General features: G+C 49.1%; 1 protein-coding gene across 2 annotated transcripts; it reads left to right on the top strand.

Annotated features, from left to right (window-relative positions):
* Window positions 1-2,118: 2,118 nt before the first annotated feature.
* RBM5 (RNA binding motif protein 5) lies at window positions 2,119-17,357 on the top strand. Of its 2 annotated transcripts, none has more exons than XM_086470365.1 (24): window positions 2,119-2,212; window positions 2,363-2,825; window positions 3,174-3,329; window positions 5,369-5,438; window positions 5,918-5,991; window positions 8,357-8,440; window positions 9,148-9,208; window positions 9,366-9,431; window positions 9,581-9,741; window positions 10,687-10,784; window positions 11,251-11,338; window positions 11,552-11,629; window positions 11,717-11,789; window positions 12,299-12,384; window positions 12,721-12,799; window positions 13,064-13,155; window positions 13,684-13,848; window positions 14,318-14,464; window positions 14,545-14,616; window positions 15,043-15,222; window positions 15,375-15,449; window positions 15,932-16,029; window positions 16,107-16,236; window positions 16,681-17,357. In XM_086470365.1, the coding sequence occupies exons 1-24, from the start codon at window positions 2,196-2,198 to the stop codon at window positions 16,804-16,806; spliced, it is 2,739 nt and encodes a 912-aa protein (XP_086326491.1). In that variant the 5' UTR covers window positions 2,119-2,195; the 3' UTR covers window positions 16,807-17,357. The 2 variants fall into 2 exon arrangements, with proteins under 2 accessions (XP_086326491.1, XP_086326492.1); XM_086470366.1 differs by having other exon boundaries at window positions 2,121-2,212; window positions 2,363-2,523; window positions 3,169-3,329; window positions 11,717-11,792; window positions 12,302-12,384.
* The last annotated feature ends 1,005 nt before the right edge of the window (window positions 17,358-18,362 follow it).

The raw sequence follows: 18,362 nt of genomic DNA, 5'->3' as shown, positions 1-18,362 counted from the left end.
GGGGCCACAGCTGCTTGCTCAGCAAACTCAGGCCAGAAGAGCTGGAAGAGTACAAGGGTCCCCTGGAAGGACAGAGGGAGCCTGGACAGCCCTGCCTGTCCCCCAGCTCCCCTCACCAGGGACCCCCAACCCGCAAGAGTGTCCCCTCAAGGCTTCCCCAGCCCTGCGCCCTCAGGGGGGTGCAGGAGAGGAAATCATGCAATTCCCCCCTCAAAACATGCAATGCCACCCCTGCCAATCCCTCCCAAGCCTAGTGAAGGGGTACTTTGATTTGGGCACGGGGGGGGGGGGGGGGCTCAGGCAGCCCCTCATCTCCTACGCCCCCGGGTCCCAGCTGAGCAGGGGGTGCCAGGGGCAGCAAAGCAGGGAACAGCCATGTCCTACCTGCTCCCGCTGTCCGGGGCCGGCGAGCCCAGCACCAGGCACAATCAGTCACCTCTGAGGAGCCTCCAGGAACCTTTGTGCAGCTTGGGCAGCCTGCCTGGAAATGAAACTGTTTCCCTAGACAAGAGCAGGCAGTGGCCAAGGGTGACAGAAGAAACAGCAGTCACGCCCCCGGGTAGCACACGCACCCTGTGACAGGCCTGCCTGACCGCCTGCCTGCCCAGCCATCCCGGGACAAGGGGTGACCCTGCCACTGACTGCCCCTCCAGCCAGCCCCCCTCCGCCGTGGTCTGGGACAGAGAAAACAGTCTTGAAAGGGTTAAAGCACGCGTTGTTTTGCACGTTAGATCTCTTCTTGGTTCCTTGCCAAACAGGCAGGGCTGAGGATCAGGCAGGGAGGAGGACCTGGTGCTGGAGTTTGAACTCGGCTTGAAGAGTTCGCAGCAATTGCTGCGGGTTCCTGCAAACTGCCTTGCGCTCAGAGGTGCATGTCCCTGGGCAGGAGTGGCTGTGCAGGCAGTGGGGAGGGGTGGCACAGGCAGGAGGAAAAGCTGCCCCTCGTGCTGGGGATGTGGAGGGGACGATGCTGCTGGAGCCAGAGCATCAGTGGCTTGGTGGCTCCTGGGCTTGGCCACATCAGCCCCAGGCAGCACAGGTGAAGGGACAGCCCTTGGGCCCTGGTCCTCCCTTGCAGGCAGAAAATGTGATTTAGTTTTGCTGAGGCAGGTACTCCCCAAAAGGGACTGCAGCCCACGGAGGAGCCCACGCTGGGCCAGGCGAGATGAGCAAGAAGCAAGGAGTGGTAGGGGGAGACCAGAGGATCCCAACTCGCCTGCTTCCCTGCCAAAGGGACAGGGAAGAACTGAGCGTAGGGTGGTGAAAACATGGGGAGTGGAGACCACGGAGGGGAAGGGGAGGTGGTGGCTGTCATCGAGCCTGGGGAAGGAAAGGTGCTTCCTGAGTGCTCCCTGTTCTTTACTTCTTTGCTTCTCCATGCCTGGATCCCTGGTTAAAAGGGCCCTTCTAATGGCCCCACAATCCTTTTCAGAGGTTCCCCACTTCTATAGTCAATGGCTCAATGTCCAAGTGGAAACCACTAAGGAGCAGTGTCCCTCAGGGTTCCATACCTGACAGGCTGAGAGAGTTGGGGTTGTTCAGCCTGGAGAAAAGAAGGCTCCAGGGAGACCTTTATTGAAGCCTTTCAATACATAAATGGGACTTGTAGGAGACGGAGACTTTTTACCAGGGTCTGTAGTGACAGGTCAAGAGGCAACAGTTTTAACCCGGAAGAGGGCAGGTTTAGATCGGACATAAGGGAGAAATCTCTTGTGATGAGGGCGGTGAGACACTGGACCGAGTTGCCCAGAGAGGTTGTGCATGCCCCTCCCTGCTCAAGGCCAGGTTGGATGGGGCTTTAAGCAACTTGGTCCGGCGGAAGGTGACCCTGCCCACAACAAGGGGGTTCGGCCGGATGACCTTTGCAGGTCCCTTCCAACCCGAGCCCCCCCGTGACCCCAGGCCGGCAGAAAGGCACGGGGAAGCAGCAGAACCCTCCCGCAGACCCACTCCCGCCCAGGGCGGCTGAGGGGCCCGCCCCGCACTACAGCTCCCAGCCAGCCTAGCGGCCATCCCTGCGTCTGCGCACCGGCTGGAAACTTCCAGGCGGCAGCCGCGGTCCCTCTTGGGTAGAAGACGGCCAGTCACCTCGGCGCCATTTTGTGGCGAGGGAGCGCCGGGTTGCGCGCGTGTGCTCGGCGCCCCGTGGTGGTGGTTAGCGCTGCGCTTTGTGCTTGCGGATCGTGGGCAGCGTCATGGGCTCGGACAAGCGGTAAGCGTGGGCGGGAGGGCGAGGGGAGGGAGGGAGGGAGGGATGGAGAGGGGGGAGGGGGTGGGCGGCCGGCCGGCCCCGCGGGGTGGGCGATGGTGGGGGTCGCTGCGGGCTTTTCTCTTTCTGAGCTCGGCCCGGTGTGAACCGCAGCGTGAGCAGGACGGAGCGGAGCGGCCGCTACGGCTCCATCGTGGAGAGGGAGGACCGTGATGAGCGGGAGTCCCGGAGCCGGCGTAGGGACTCTGACTATAAGAGGTCCAGTGAGGAGCGCCGCGGTGACCGCTACGATGACTACCGCGACTACGATAGCCGGGACTATGACAGCCGAGACTACGACAGCCGCGATAGCCGGGACTGCCGGGACTACGATAGCCGGGACTACGACAGTCGCGACAGCCGGGACTGCCGGGACTACGACAGTCGCGACAGCCGGGACTGCCGGGACTACGACAGCCGTGATTGCCGGGACTATGACAGCCGCGACAGCCGAGACTACGATTGCCGGGACTACGATAGTCGTGATTGCCGAGACTATGATAGTCGCGACAGCCGAGACTACGATAGCCGAGACTATGACAGAGACTACGATAGCCGCGATTATGATAGCCCTGAGGTGAGTGGGGCAGGCGAGCCGGGCCGGAGCCTTGGGCGCTGCAGCACTGGGGGGGGGCAGCTCAGGCTGCCCCGGGGAGACGGATGGGGTTGGGGCGGGCACTGGTGGGCTCGCCCCAGCCCGGGGTCCCGGTACGAGCCCTCCTGAAGCCGGGGCAGCCCTCTCCCTGGTGCCAGGGTTGGCATCACGGGGCGTTGAGCTTGGTGTTCTACTTGAGGCCGTCAAGACCAAACCTGAGAGAGATGGTGGTACGGGGAGTTGGTGGTTTTGTTTTGCCTTGTTTTTATGGCGTTGTGGGGGCACGCTCCGAGAAATCGCAGTGGTTAATTCTGGGTGCTGGCTTCTCAGAGGGAGCGAGAGCGCAGGAACAGTGACAAATCAGAAGATGGATACCATTCTGATGGTGACTATGGAGAGCACGACTACAGGAATGACATTAATGATGAGAAAGAGAGCAAAACCATCATGTTACGTGGCCTTCCCATCACGGTTACAGAGAACGATGTAAGTAGCCAGAAAGGGGCTTTGCTTTTCTTGCACCTTGGGAAGTCTGCAGCAGGTCTGTGTGGTAGTTGCTGCTGCCATTTTGTTGAACGCTGCATCATGGTGGCCCCGTCTCCAACATGTTGGTCGCGCTGCCATTTTGAATCCTGAAAGGATTTAAACTGTCACTGTTAAGTAATAGAGGTCAGTTGAATGTTAACCAGTTTCTTTCAAACGGAAAAATCTGCAAATAGTCCTTTTTCATGCATGTTTGGATGCTTTCTTGCAAGAGCTGTTTTTAAACTACCTGCTCTTTTCCGTTTTTTGTATAGGAGGGAAGAGGCAGAGTTTTTTTTTTCCTTCTCCCTGCCCGCCGCCCCCTCCCACCTCGGGGAGAGGGGAAGGGGAGAGAGACAGGAGGTAGTTACTTGAATTTTTCCAGGTCTTTGTTGCGGCCGGTAGTTCTGAGTGATGGGGTTACACACAGACACAAGGCTCCTCAGCTGGGTACGACCCTGCACAACACTGCTTTGTGTGGGTGCAGCCGTGGAAGTCCTAAAATGGCTGCTGTGGAGCTGATGGAGCAAGTGCACAGGAGCTTGGTACATGGTTATCTGACTTTTTTAATAAAAGATGTTGAAGGTGATCAGCTTCGAGCTGTCGTCTTTTTTTAATTATTTTTAAAATTTTTTTTCTTCCTTGCTGGATTATTTTGGTTACCAAGATGCAAGCCCACAACTGTTACTTGAGGAGTGAGGGGGAGCCCTGTGAAAGCCAAGCTATTCCACTTTGTTTTCAGGCATAGTCCACCTCTGCCGCTGAGATCTTTGTGCATTGATTGCTAACGCAGAGATCCTTTTGCACCGTTTCTACAATGGAAGTTTATTTTGTCTTTTTTATTTTTCTTAATTATTAACTACCCTTATAATACTGAGTTGTTTTTCATCGTGATGTGCTGGTCTAACATTTTTGTAAGTGCTTGATAAAGTGTAGGCTGCTGCATCCAAATGAGACAACCCAGTCAGACATAGGCAGAACATTTCAGAACAGTTTTTGTTTCTGAGGTATTAATGTAGCTCTACAGTTGTGTAAAGAACCGTAGCATAACTTACAGGAAGGCTTAATTCTGGACTCATCTTTAGAGCGTAGATGCATCTTGGAACTACTAGTTGTTTTCTTAAGTTAACATTACTTCAACACTTCTGATTGTGTATGTATTTTTCAGCTTTTTCCACTTTTTTCATGAAAACCTGCTCATACTGAAGATGTCAGTTCTAGTCAGCATGTAAACAGGCAGCTTTAGATCAGTTTTGAGTCTACTAAGCAGCCCTATTTTATGTAATGTAGTTTGAATTCTGTAAGGGCTTCTGAAAAACCTCCTTTTGTCGTCTGCTCTGACATTAAAAAAAAAAAATCATTAAAAGTGTTTCTTTTTCCTGTATGCCTTTGCACAGTAATTTATGTAGCCGGTGGCACAACTTAAGTAGCTTGTTTATGACTGAAGAACTGATGTCTCTTTAGCTTTTTGTTTGATGATACGTTCTTCACAAATCTACTTTTATCTCCTGAAAAACAGAAGGGGAACTGTTAGAAGATGAGAACTGTAGCGTGAGGCTTAAGAATACGTGCATCATGGAGCCTCGCAGTATAGTGTTCTTGGTTTTTCTTTCCTAGGAGGCAGGGCTATTTAGATGTGCAGGGAGGGGGATGCTAGCAGTGTTGTTTATAAAAACTTTGGAACAAGCACAGTATTGCCAAATCTTACACAAATGACCTGGGAATCCAAGATCGTGGGGATTCAGATTCTGGATTATTCTGTGGCCTAAGTGAAGTGAAGATAACACTTGGTTTAACGTAGCAAAGCATTATGTGGGTTCTCTGGTCCTCATCAGTATCCTGTTAGGTTCTCTGTAAAGATTTTCTTTTTCTCTGAGATAGTGTTGAGACTGTTACATTTCTATGTATCTCTTGCAGGTACTGTAAGGTAGGTTGCGTCTGTGACTGTCCTAGCTGTCTGCCAAGATGTGAAAATTTAACTGTCTGATTAAAATCTCACGCAGATTCGCGAGCTTATTGAATCCTTTGAAGGTCCTCAGCCTGCAGACGTGAGGCTGATGAAGAGAAAGACAGGTGAGAGCTCTTAATCCAGTTTTTGACATCACCTTCCTCTTCCCCAGCCCAAAAGAGTATCCAGAATTGTCCCCAAACTGCAAGCACATGCAATAAAAAAAAACATAAAAGGTTTGCCATGGCTAAGGAATGTGGCTTTTTGGAAGACTTTTAGCTAGCTGGTCAAGATGTTAAAGAAGTCTGTCTACAGGGGTTTTTGTTAACAGGTATTGGTAAGTAATACTAGTATAAACCCATTTAATAGTATGTAGTTTGTTGCATGGTTACCTTTAAACATGGATTCAAATCGAGTGAAATGTAGCCAGTTAAGGAAGCTTGGTTCCTTGCCATGGCAAAATAACAAGCAGATCCCAGCAGTTGACGTCGCATTTGTAAAGCTGCTTTGTCGTGAAGTAATGAAGCAGTTGGAGAGAGATTCACCTGTTTTAAAGGAACTGACTAACACAAGTATCCCGTCTATATCTGAATGCTGTCTCTAGGTGTAAGCCGTGGTTTCGCCTTCGTGGAGTTTTATCACTTTCAAGATGCTACCAGCTGGATGGAAGCCAATCAGGTTGCTTCACTCACCAAGTCTAGATATTCCTGAAAATGGAAAAAGTCTGTACAGTTTAAAAAAAAAAAAAAAAGGGAAAAAAATAAAGGTGGAAGGAGTGGTTTGTTCTGTAACAGTGATTTAAAAGTATAAAAGCTTTGTATATATTAAAATTGTAACAGTAGGACAAATATCAGGTGAAATTAGGAGAGAAAATTGGCCATTTTGAGATTCCTGATAAAACATGCCATTGTTTTAAATGGCTTGGTTTCAGTTTAATTGGCTCATGAAGGTTTAGCGAGTAGTCCTTAGAAAATCCTAACTTACTTCCAGTTGATATTTCCTTCTCTGTTGACAGAGAGAGCACCAGATCTCTACATTTCATTGGTATTAACCCTGAAAGAGAAGTGTCAGTGGCAATAGTGTGTTCCCCATTTAAAGAGGGAGAACTGGCTCTTCCAGATAAAAAGCATGTTTATACCAATTACATTTGGTAAAGTGTGAGTTCTTGCATATGTAATGCTGTTATGTGTATTTTGGCTTTTTTGGAGTATGCCTTGATAAGGAGCCAAAATGCAACAAGTCCTCTAATTTCTTTTCCAATTATGTTTCCTTGTTGCACTGCAAACAGTTTCACTTGCTTTTGCTCCTTTTTGAATATTCATCATCTGTTTTAACAACAGAACTTAATACACTTAAAGTCAGCAAAGTGTGTCAAGCCTTTTGTTGGTGTGTTTTTTGGTTTTGGTTTTTTTTTTTTTTACAAATGAGTATTTGATGTGAAGGCTTCCAGGCAGTGTGAGGAATACTATTCTGCTCTGTTAGTGTTACACATAAAGAAATGTCACCTGTGGGATTCATAGGCACTTAGTTCCAGCAGATGGAAGTTGTTGTGTGCCTTAATGCTGGAATAGGGTTTCCTGTGTCCTGTACCATGGGTGATTTCCCCAGCCAGAGAGCAGCGTTCAAATTCTGTTTTCCTGATGTGCTGCTCAGTAGGGTTGGTGGATGCAGCAGAAAGATTTCTATCAAGAAATTAATGCTGAGCATATTTTCAGAAATGAGATAATTTTAATATATACAAAGCTATACTGATGCATAATTTATTGAAACATATTCAAATTCACTCCAGTAACCAGCCACCCTAGTAGTAGGGAAAACACAGAATCTCCCCAGCAGCCCGGTTGCTGACTGTTAGATGAAAGAATGATGTATTGCAACTATGCCAGCAGCTTTGTTTCTATGTGTGCATATCCAGTGAGTGCTGGGCCCTCCAACCCTCCCTCCTGCCGGTAGGAGAAATGGCTTTGCCCTATTTAGTTGTGCAGAATGTGAGAGACTTATTCATGCTACGTGCTAGATCTATGTCAGATCCTGTTGTCAGAAAAGCCACTGGTCCTGACACTTCTGTGATACCTCTGCAGTAAGCCAACCTGCTATAAAAATAGTTCTGTTAAAATGTCTGGGGTTTGGCGTCTAATACGCGCTTCCTCAGACGTACTTCCACCTGTTTGACTAAAGTATATCAATGGCCATGTTTTGAAAGGGCGTTCTGCATACCCACACTTGGCAGTGTGAGGCTGAGAATTGAGGCTTCTTAAATAGATGTAAATTCCTAACTCCTCTAAAGTCAGAGTGAGAGGATGTGCTGAAAGCATTTTGAACTTTCCCTACCCCTGGAGAAGCTTCACTTGCAGTCTAGTTACTCATTTTGGAGAGCTCCTGCCTGAATGAAGAACACAAACCTCTTGTGCAGGCTTCCAATTGAACTGATGCATTAGTCAAAGGAAACCACTCTGAGTTACATTTTCGGTTGATGGCACTTGTAATCCAGCCTCCAGGAAGTCTAAGCGGGGTCCCTTTGGGAGGAATTACTGTATTTTCAAAGGGACACTTCTGAAGAAAGTGCTTGGAAAAGTAATCCAAATGTGGTTGTTAAAAGGCTGGGGTATTTGAAGTAGGGGAAGAAGTGAAGCAGTCACCTAAGGACATGTCTAAAAAGTCGCTCAGTGCTATACCAGAAGTGAATAGAAATGTGGGGGCAAAGAGACTCCTAAAAATGTGTTAATCCTGAACGCAGCAGACTAGGACTTTGTCTCCTTCGAGACACTTTCTGGTTCCATGTCAGCGTTTAGTGTTTGGCAGCTTTTTCAACACTCCCTGATTCCGTTTATCTTTGCTCCACATCCCATTCTCTTACTGCCCTCGTCCTCCTCTCTGCAGGATTGGATGGGAAGGGTGTAGGTGGCGGTGGTTGTCCTCCACATCCTCCCCCTATGTTGTCCATTTAATTCAGGAGCACTGATTCCTCCGAAGGGTGCTCTGCCATGGGAAAATGGACACGTGTGCCTTGATACAGGAATAATTGAAACCACTTTTTTTGCAGAAAAAGCTGGTGATTCAGGGGAAGCAGATTGCGATGCACTACAGCAACCCGAGGCCTAAATTTGAGGACTGGCTTTGCAACAAGGTAACAGTGCATGGTTTTGTTGGAGGGAGCATGCCTCAGCTTCAGTGCTTGGTACCAGCTCGGTGGTTTGAACAAAGCGATACGTGAGTCAGACCCGCTTGTGCTCCTGGTCCGTATGACATTGTAGGAGTAGTCAGATGCAGGAATGAGAAGGTTTTGTACCTCTGGTGGCAGAGTAGACGGAGTGATAGAGATGTTGCCCCAGAAGACATGGAGGTTGGAGAGTGAGTTGTGCTAGAACCTGAAGCCGTTGGGTGATGACTAGTCTAGTGTGGAGTTGCTGCTGGTCTGCTAGGTACCGCGGGCTCCTTGTTTGACCCCCTCTGAGTGGAGATGATTTAGTAAGGTGAAGACCAGGCTGTTTTGACAGGCTTTAACTACACTTTTTGCCCATGAAGATAACTTGTTTTCCAGCCCGTGTTTCATTTTAACACTGTGCTTTTTAAAGTAGTTGTTATGCCTCGAATTGTAAAGTTGAAGACCGTGCAGTTAAAATAACTAATTCAGGAGGACTAGGGAGAAGGTAGCTGGGGTGTTCTGAAAAGCAGCTGTGACATGGACGAGGGCAGGTTTTGCTGTCTAGATTATTCTGGTGTGTTTAGCTTTGTTACATTACTTCGTGTGAATATCTGGTTTTTGTTGTATGGCAAATGCCAGCGTTAATCAAATTACCCAAGTTCTTACTAGACTATTCTTGTTCCTCATAGTGCTGCCTTTACAACTTCAGAAGGAGGCTAAAATGCTTCCGCTGTGGAGCGGACAAATTTGGTATGTTGCATTGATCTCTTTGGCTGTGTTGGATTTTGTGGGAAACTTTGTGTCCTGTGTAGGAAGGTTCACTGTACGTCCTAGGCTGGCTTGTGAAATGCTGAGTTTGAGTGAATGAGCCGTGTTGTGACTGAAATATCTTTCTCTTCTTACAAAGATTCAGAACAGGAGGTACCACCTGGAGCAGCAGAAGCCGTTCAGTCTGTGGATTATTACTGTGATAGTAAGTTGTCTGTGACTTGTTGTATAATGTGAAATGTAAACATAGGTGTTAAAATCCTTCCTGTGCCTCAGACTGCCCACTGAAGAACTTGAAGTACTCTGGGAAGCCATTACGTGCACAGCTAATGCCATACTTTCTTTTCTCCTCAGCCATCATTCTCCGAAACATTGCTCCTCACACAGTGGTGGAATCCATCATGACTGCCTTGTCTCCATACGCATCTCTGGCAGTCAACAATATCCGTCTTATCAAAGACAAGCAGACTCAGCAAAACAGAGGCTTTGCATTTGTGCAGCTGTCTTCTGCCATGGTGAGGGCCTTACTGATGTGCTGGAGAGAAACAGCTTGTTACGGCGCTTCTGTAGCTGAAGCATTTAGAGCCTTTGAGCTCTCTGAAGGGCTGCCCCAGTTCACTGAGGGTTAATTGACACTCACAGTGTCAAAGCCTTTCATCATTAGCTGCAGTTTGGAAAGAAGGTGTGGTAGGATGTTATGAGCATGTTGGAAAGTTATTTTTGTAGCAGAGTGCTGTTCTGGATTGAAGGCTAGTTTCACGCTTGGATCACAAAAATAATGATCTAGGATCGTATTTTGATCACAAAGAACTAGTATCCGGGGTATACAATGTGGGGGAAGGTGCCCACAGAATTGGGCTTCTTCCACTTTGAGAAGAGAAAGGAGAGGAATCTTGTTGTTCTCTGCAGCATCCAGTGGGAGGGTGTAGGGACAGCAGAGACACTCTTCTTGAGGCTACGCAAGGATAGGACAGTAGGCAACAGCCATAAATTGAGATATGGGAAATTGCAATGAGAGGTACAAGGAAAATCTCTTAACTGTGAGGGGGGGGGCAAATACCTGCAGTAGAATCTCTGTTCCTGCATATCACAAACTCAGTCAGCAACGTGATCTGTTTGGACCTGCTTTAGGCAGGGTGGAACAGTTTGTTGTTGGATAAAAACGAGTGCCTGATCTCAGTCTGCTGCCCTTCCATTTAGTGTAATTTGGGGCAAATATTTGCTTTATAAAGCTAAGATTTTTACAAGATGGTTAATACTCAGTGGCCCAGGGAAACCTGCATTGTTTCCACATGGGCTGTGATCAGTCCCATTGTGCTCTTGTACATGTGCATAGTATGAGGAGATGGAGGTGTTCTTAAAGATTTAGCTGCTTTCAGTGGCTGTACCTGGAGCTTTGGGAACTTCTGAATCCTCCTCAGTAACCTGCCTTTCATAATAACGAGTATTTCTTGTTGTAGGATGCTTCTCAACTGCTGCAGATTTTACAGAGTCTTCAGCCACCATTAAAAATTGATGGCAAAACAATTGGCGTTGACTTTGCAAAGAGTGCCAGAAAGTGAGTTGCAATAGCAGTGGATTTTATTTTTTTTGATACCCCCCACCCCATTTGCATTAAGATTTGTTGTTGTCACCCAGGCTGTTACTGAGATTACTGTCACTCCAGAGTTTTGCTTCCCTTAAGGGTCTTGTGTTGAATGCATCCTGCTCTTCACTCTGTGTGAGAAGAGTGAAAGTGGTGTTTCCTACCACCCCTATTTCCAGTCCTCTGAAGATAAAGCATTGTAACTGCTTGTTTAGACGGCATGCTTGCTTCCTAGGAGACCTAGGAACTTGTTGACTGTACAACAATGAACAGAAAGTTCCTTTACTTGCCAAGCGGTGCTTTGGCTCATTCATTACAATCAACGTGTTTCGTAACTGCCAAGAAATACGTGTGTAAGGGCAGACTCTACCCCTTTGCATAGGGAGAGACTTCAGAAAAAAGCAGTAATTACTCAGATGCACGATTTTTGTGGTTACAGAGACTTGCTTCTCCCGGATGGTAACAGAGTCAGCGCCTTCTCTGTGGCAAGTACAGCCATTGCTGCAGCTCAGTGGTCCTCCACTCAGGTATGATTTGGAGGCTGTTCTTCGTAGTCCTGCTTTCTTGAAGATGAAAACGTAGCACCTATAATTTCACTGCCACCTGCTTGCTTGGTTGAACTGACCCAAGCTGCTATGAGACATCTGCCTTGACGATTAGGCTGGAGCCTAAGCAGTGTTGAAATTCTTAAATGTGCTAACTTGCCTGTCGCTGACAAAAATTACCTGCTTGAATTTCAGCCACAGACTGGAGAAGGCAGCACCCTTGACTATAGCTACCTCCAGTCAGGACAGGATGGCTACACACAGTATGCTCAGGTTAGTAGTGGCAGTTGTGCTGTAACCGGTAGGTTGTTGTAATTTGGGCATCTGCTCATCTTGTATTGTCATTTGTTCCCTTCACAGTACTCCCAGGATTATCAGCAGTACTACCAAAATCAAGGAGGAGTGTTGGACACCGACACGGCTACCATATCAGGTAGTATTTCCGGCACAGGGGAGGTGCTGTCGTTTGTAATTTTACCTTGGCCTTTATGTTAGTTTGCTGGGTAAAGGGAGACTTGGCTCATACTGCTCTCAGGTTGTCTGAATGAGTGCACGTTACTAGAGAACCATAACAGATTTGTTCAAGTGGGACCTCTAGTTTGCAAGATGAGAGAGCAGCCTCTGTTTCAGCCTGTTGACAAAAGCCTTGAACTAAGGAGAACTGTGTAAGCAGCTCTAGACAAATCTTCAGTGCTAGCAGCTGTTGGAGGCCAGGAATTGCTGACTTTGGGAGCAGAATATTTCCTCCTGAAAAGGAAACTGTTCCTTGTCTGGGTAGAAAATACCCACTGTGTATCTGTCTCGTTTTGAACGTTTATTGCCTTGTTTGGCTGCTGGAGCTGGAATTAGGAGCTGAAACTGTAAACAAAGTAATTTTAGCCCTCAGATGAAGTACAGTTTTACAAATTAGTTGGCTTATCCATTATTGCTCTCTTTTGGCAGGAGCTCCAGTCACTACCACCACAGCTGCAGTTGTGTCCCAGAGTCCTCAGTTGTATAATCAACAGACAAACTCACCTGACTCTCCGGTAATTACAGCACTAATTACTCCTTGCTTTCAGTGCCAGGGTTATGTGGGATATCTGGCTTAGCTGTGGCCTTTGCTCTTCAAAGCGGGTGGTACAGCAAAGCTGCTGAGTGTCCGTGGGTTAGTCACGGTGCTTGCGGTTGTATGTCATCTGCCATTTCTTTTCTGTAATGAGTTTTGTTCTTTGTTAAAGGTGAGTGCTAAGTGCTCTGGTGAAGAGCAGCTGGCTGTTGTATGCGTGGTGTGGGCTGCTCGTGCCTTGGCTGGCTGTCCTTGTTGTGTTGCTCCTCGATGACAGATTGTCTAATTGAGGTTCCTGGTTTGGGTTTTTTTTCAGACACAATCAGCACCACCTACCACTAGCACTCAGGCCCAAACGGCTCCCCCGACTGGCGTAGTCCCTGGAACCAAGTACGGTAAGTGATCCAGAGCTGCTCTTGGGCACAGGTATATATCACTGTGTAGCAAGAGAGAGACTTGGCTTTGGCTGAGTGCTCCATCACTATATGTCAGTGGTGAAGCTGTCCCTGGAGAGCATATTCTGCATGGACGATTAAGAGCCCTTTACAGGCATGTCTGCCATCATGGCTGCTAATCTCAGAATTTTATCTAAGATGTAGAAAGATACCGGTCTGAATTTGACTGGAACGACCATGTCCCACACTTTAATTTTTTTACAGCTGTACCTGACACTTCCACCTACCAATATGATGAATCTTCAGGATATTATTATGATCCTATAACAGGGCTCTACTATGATCCTAATTCCCAGGTAAACACAAGTTCTTCCCACCTGTCTTAACTGTTGAGGTCCATTAGCTCCTAGTCTCTCATATGAGTGAGGTGCACAAAATACTGAATGTAGCAGATAACTCTCAGCAGTGTGCCTAGGGCTGGGACTTGACTTCCCTCTGGTATAGCCCTTCATTTTTCTCTCCTTAATGTTTCTCGCCATTTGGCCCATATAGGATTAGCACTTGTCACAGATGCTGTAATTGAGCTATTTCATTGCAGAGTGCCCAGCAAAGTGCACCCAGCTCTGGGCTCTGGTGGGTCGTCTCTTGGGAGATGCAAAAGGTTCTCCATGGTGCTGCTGGGCAGGATGCCCGTGTTTGGGACAGAGGCTTCAGCCACTTCATGCCTTTTGACTCCTTTGTGGAGTCTGCAAAGCTTGTTTGGACTCTGCAAAATACCTTCCAATTGGATGTGGTAGTCTGAGTCGGACAGCTTGCTTGGGTTCTCCCTTGGACACTTAGCTCCTGTGACATGTTTAACTGTCTGACTCTTTTCTCTCCGGCAGTATTACTACAATGCCTTAACCCAGCAGTATCTTTACTGGGATGGCGAAAAGGAGACCTACATGCCTGCTGCGGAAGGTGTCACGTACCAACAAACAGCTACCACAACCACCACCAAAGAAGTGAAGGAGAAGAAAGAGAAGCCTAAAAGTAAAACAGCTCAACAGGTAAAAGATAAAATGGGACTGTAACTGGGCTTGGGTCTTCTGTGGGATGGTATAATAGTTCTTCTTCATGACAAAGGAAATCCTAGGTTTTTCGGTGGGGTGCGTGCCTGCAATTTGCAGGCATTGTAGAGGGCTGAGGAGAGGTGGAGTTGGCAAGGCTTCAGTGCAGAAATAAGCTCTGCATAGGAGGAACGCATGTGCAATCATGCCAGGACCAGTGGGAGTATAACGGAGCTGTCACTTAGAGGATTAGATTGATAAGAAGGGTTCCTACAGTAAAACAAGCAGGCTGCGGTATCTTTGAACGCTGTATACAGGGAAACAGCTGCACTACATCCAGTGTCGTGTGATTTAAAAATAAAAGGTAGTGGGTTGACTTGTTCTGGAAACTGTGTGCAAGATTGAGTCTGTGTTACAGGAGATTGATAGCTGTGAGGGAGCTGTCTGAGCAAACCACTCTGCATTTCAGATTGCTAAAGACATGGAGCGCTGGGCAAAGAGCTTGAACAAGCAGAAGGAGAACTTCAAGAATAGCTTCCAGCCACTGAGCACCAGGGAGGAGGAGCGGAAGGAGTCAGCGGCTGCAGATGCAGGCTTTGCCCTCTTTGAGAAAAAGGTGAAGGTGGTGGCAGTAGTTTTCAGCGGGATGTGGTATGGCAGAGAGCTCGGTGCTCATGGCATTCTTGTCTCATCCAGGGAGCTCTGTCTGAGAGACAGCAGATCTTGCCAGAGGTGATGAAGAACGGGGACGATGAAAATCCACTGAAGGTTAGTATGGGATACCTGACAGAGGTATTCCCAAGGGTTACTGGTACAGCTGTTTAGATGAGGTCTAGCCGATACTTGCTTTCCAATGTGCATTTCCACGGCATCATCTGTAAAAGGTTGTCGTGGTTACAGTGGTTTGGTGCACGCGCAGCAGGCTGGGTGACTGAGGTACACTGAGAAAAGCTGTGATTTCTTCTAGCCTCAAGAGCTCCATCGAGGTTTTGAGGTTTCTAAAAACACTGTACTCAAATTGTTGTTGGGCTAGTGGGAGCTAAGTCTTGCAGGCGCTGTAGTATGTGGTTCTTTTGAGTTGCGTTTCATCCTTAGTAATGAGAGAGTGCTGCCGCTCTGTGCAGCAAACACATCTAAAGCCTCCATTTGTGGTGACACTGTTGCACTCCCCTTAACGCTGTCCTTCCTTTCCAGCGTGGCCTCGTGGCTGCCTACAGTGGTGATAGCGATAATGATGAGGACTTGCTGGAGAGAATGGAGAATGAGGAAGAGAAGCTGACTGACTGGAAGAAGATGGCTTGTCTGCTATGCAGAAGGCAGTTCCCAAACAAAGATGCTCTGATTCGGCACCAGCAGCTGTCTGACTTGCACAAGGTAGTTGCTCTGTGCTGTCAGGAAGGCCCTTGGTTGCCGCAGTTCAAAGCCATGATGCGTGTGTTCCTGTTGCTCTCCCAGAAGTCAGGTGCTTACGTAAAAAGAGCTGTTGTGCATTTCGTGTTGTTAATGTGAATCTCTTCTTGTTTCAGCAAAACATGGATATCTATAGGAGGTCAAAGCTTTCAGAGCAGGAACTTGAAGCCTTGGAGCTGCGTGAGAGAGAGGTCAGTGTTTAGATGGGCAGATGAGTAGCTAATGGAAAACCTGCGTGGATGATACGTTGAGCTCTCCTTATCCTGGCACATGTCACTCGAGATAACCCTTGTAAGCCAGCCCCTTCTCAGGTGAAGGTTCAGAGCTGTCCTGTTACATGGAGAGAAGAGTGTCCTGTGTCCCACACTGGCTGCTTAGCAGGGAAGGATCCTTCCACCTCCTGCTCAGGGCTGCTGGACTGTCACCAGAAACCTTGGGGTGGCAGTCAACAGCTAATCCAGCAGGTGTTGGGGCTGGGCTCGTCCTACCCCAGTGCAGGTTCTGGTGTGCTCCAGGGACTCGGGTTTGAGGGTTGCCTTTCTGTGGTGTTAGTCAAACCATGTTTTAGCAGGCTGCAGTGGGCAGCTCTTCAATAGCAGGCATTTAGCTTGCTTCTGTAGCTCAGGCGAACAGGTGTTTTTAAGTCCATACTAAGTGTGGTTACCTCGTGCAGATGAAATACAGAGACAGAGCGGCTGAGAGGCGGGAGAAGTATGGCATCCCGGAGCCCCCGGAGCCGAAGCGCAAGAAGGTCTATGATGCCGGCACAGTGTACGTATCCGAAAGCTCCTCAGCGACTGCCGCAGTACCTGATGAGCAATTCAGTTAACTCTCTCTGCTTCCTACAGTAATTACGAGCAGCCCACCAAAGATGGCCTTGACAACAGTAACATAGGCAACAAGATGCTGCAGGCCATGGGCTGGAGGGAAGGCTCGGGCTTGGGAAGAAAATGTCAGGGCATCACAGCGCCCATTGAGGTGAGTAGACATGGATGCTTCCTTGATGAGGTTTGGTGCCTTTTTTTTTTTTTTTTTTAATCCAGAAGCACTCACTGCTGAAGATCTCTTGTGGAAGAAACTGCCATCCACAGCAAAGCTACCTCTGTTCTCCCGCTCTTCCTTGTCCTGTCAGATGCTAAAGCTGGGGCAGAGCTGGGACTCGACAGGCAGGGCTGTGCTTCCTTCTTCAGAAGTCTGCTCTTGAGAGGCACTGTGGCCGTGTGCCCCAGTGCTGCTGAGGGTGGTGTGGGTTCGGAGCGGTGTGAAGCGTGGGATGTTGTGTGCGGGCTGAGCTCTGGGTGGCCGTGTGGCATCTCGGGGGAGTGTCAGAAGCTGGCCAGGCCGCTCAGGTGTTCTGTGGTGTCCTGCGCGGTGGCGTGGCCTCACACTGCAGAGCTGAAGCGTGTCTCTCTTCCCCTGCAGGCCCAAGTACGAATGAGAGGAGCTGGCTTGGGAGCCAAGGGCAGCTCCTACGGTGTCTCCACTGCAGATTCATACAAGGACGCGGTGCGGAAAGCCATGTTCGCTCGCTTCACAGAGATGGAGTAATGCCCGCAAAGCACTTGTTAGCCAGAACTGACTGTTAAACTCTGTAGCCTTGGTGACCTGGCTGTATTCTGGTTATGGTTTAGAGTTGACCATTTCATTCCCTTGGATTTTTTTCCCCTCTCGGCATGTAACACTTCCATGAGCAGATTGTTGGAACTGCCCCAACTTCATGCTGGAGAGCTCCTGGTTAGACCAAAGGGGATGCTGATCTTTATACGCTCGTGTATATAGTGTATGTATTTTGTGTTTGGAGCGTGTTGTCCAGATGCCGCTTCTGCCCTCCAGAGCGGGGCCAGGACCTGTTAGCTGTAGTTTCACACTGTCTGCTCCCCTTTTGTTGTATTGTCTGTCGGGTTTGGTGTTGTTTTGTTTGTTGGGTTTTTTTTTTTTGGAGAAGTTTCCTGTACATTTTGTATGATACATCTTTGTATAGACTTTTTGAAGACTTTGATTCTAGTTGCCAGTTTGGCTCATTTCCAAAAGAAATACATCCAAAAACGATCCTAATTCTGTTTCTCGGTGGGTAAATGAAGAATAAGTTGCCAATGCTACTTGTCCTTTCTGTGGTTCTGCTTCTTCCTTGATGAGAGACTTCATCCTGGAGCCCCACCTCCACACAGCCCTTCACTCACCTGTTTCCTTGGATCCCTGCATGGTGCTGTGCCTTGTTCCGAGAGACTTCGGTACAGCTTCAGCACTAACGCTGGCTGGTGGAGGACCGGAGTGTGCCCTGTACCACCTGCTGCTGTAGCCATGGGAGCAGGAGAGGACCAGCACAGGTGCCTTCTGCAGCGTGCAGGTCCTGCTCTAGGGAGTCTTGACTGTTACCAGCTGCTCCTGCAGTGGGTGGTGGACTGAAGGGGAGTGTAGGCAGCCTGTGTGGCACAGGGTTTGGGTGCTCCACTGGGGCTTGGCCTTGCCCTTCCCCCACACGGTGCCACAAAGCTGCTAGAGGCTGGGTGGTGGTAAACCACCTCCTGTCCCAGAGGTTTTTCTTCTGCATCAGTTAGGTTACTGTTCCTATGCCTGTTCTTGTCTTCGGTACCACCCTCGCCTCCTTCCCAAGAGCCACGGGGACCAGAAGGGCTTCGCCCTGACCTCTGCCTTTGCTGGTGCTTCTGGCCAGGGAAGCCGAGCCAGGAATGGTCTTTCCCCGTGGAGTAGCCAGGCCGGCGCTATCCAGGTGGGCATAGGAAATTCAGATGGAGCAAGAGCGACTCCACCAACCCTTCTTGTGCAAGAAGGCCCTTCTCTGGGTGCCTCAGCTCCTTGGGGGTGCCATTCAGGGGGTGGGCTGAGCCCTGCTTTGCTTCCTGCCCCCTCTGCCTCGGGGCCTCCTGCCACAGGCCGCTGCCTCGTTTTGGGGGATGCCTGGCTCGGGCTGAGCCGAGGGTGGGAAACCCTCTGCCCCTGCCTCGGGCGTCGCGGCCTCGCGTGCGCGGCAGCTGCGGGCTGGGGACCGGAGAGGGGTCGGGGTCCGTCCTTGTGTCCCCGGGCCGTGCCACCAGGTGGCAGGCGTGGCCCGGCTGTCGCACGCCCTTCACACGCGCGTTGCC

The sequence above is a fragment of the Leptosomus discolor genome, chromosome 9 (genome assembly GCF_034619465.1).
Source record: "Leptosomus discolor isolate bLepDis1 chromosome 9, bLepDis1.hap2, whole genome shotgun sequence".
Lineage (NCBI taxonomy): Eukaryota > Metazoa > Chordata > Aves > Leptosomiformes > Leptosomidae > Leptosomus > Leptosomus discolor.
This window is presented reverse-complemented; position numbering and strand designations above follow the sequence as displayed.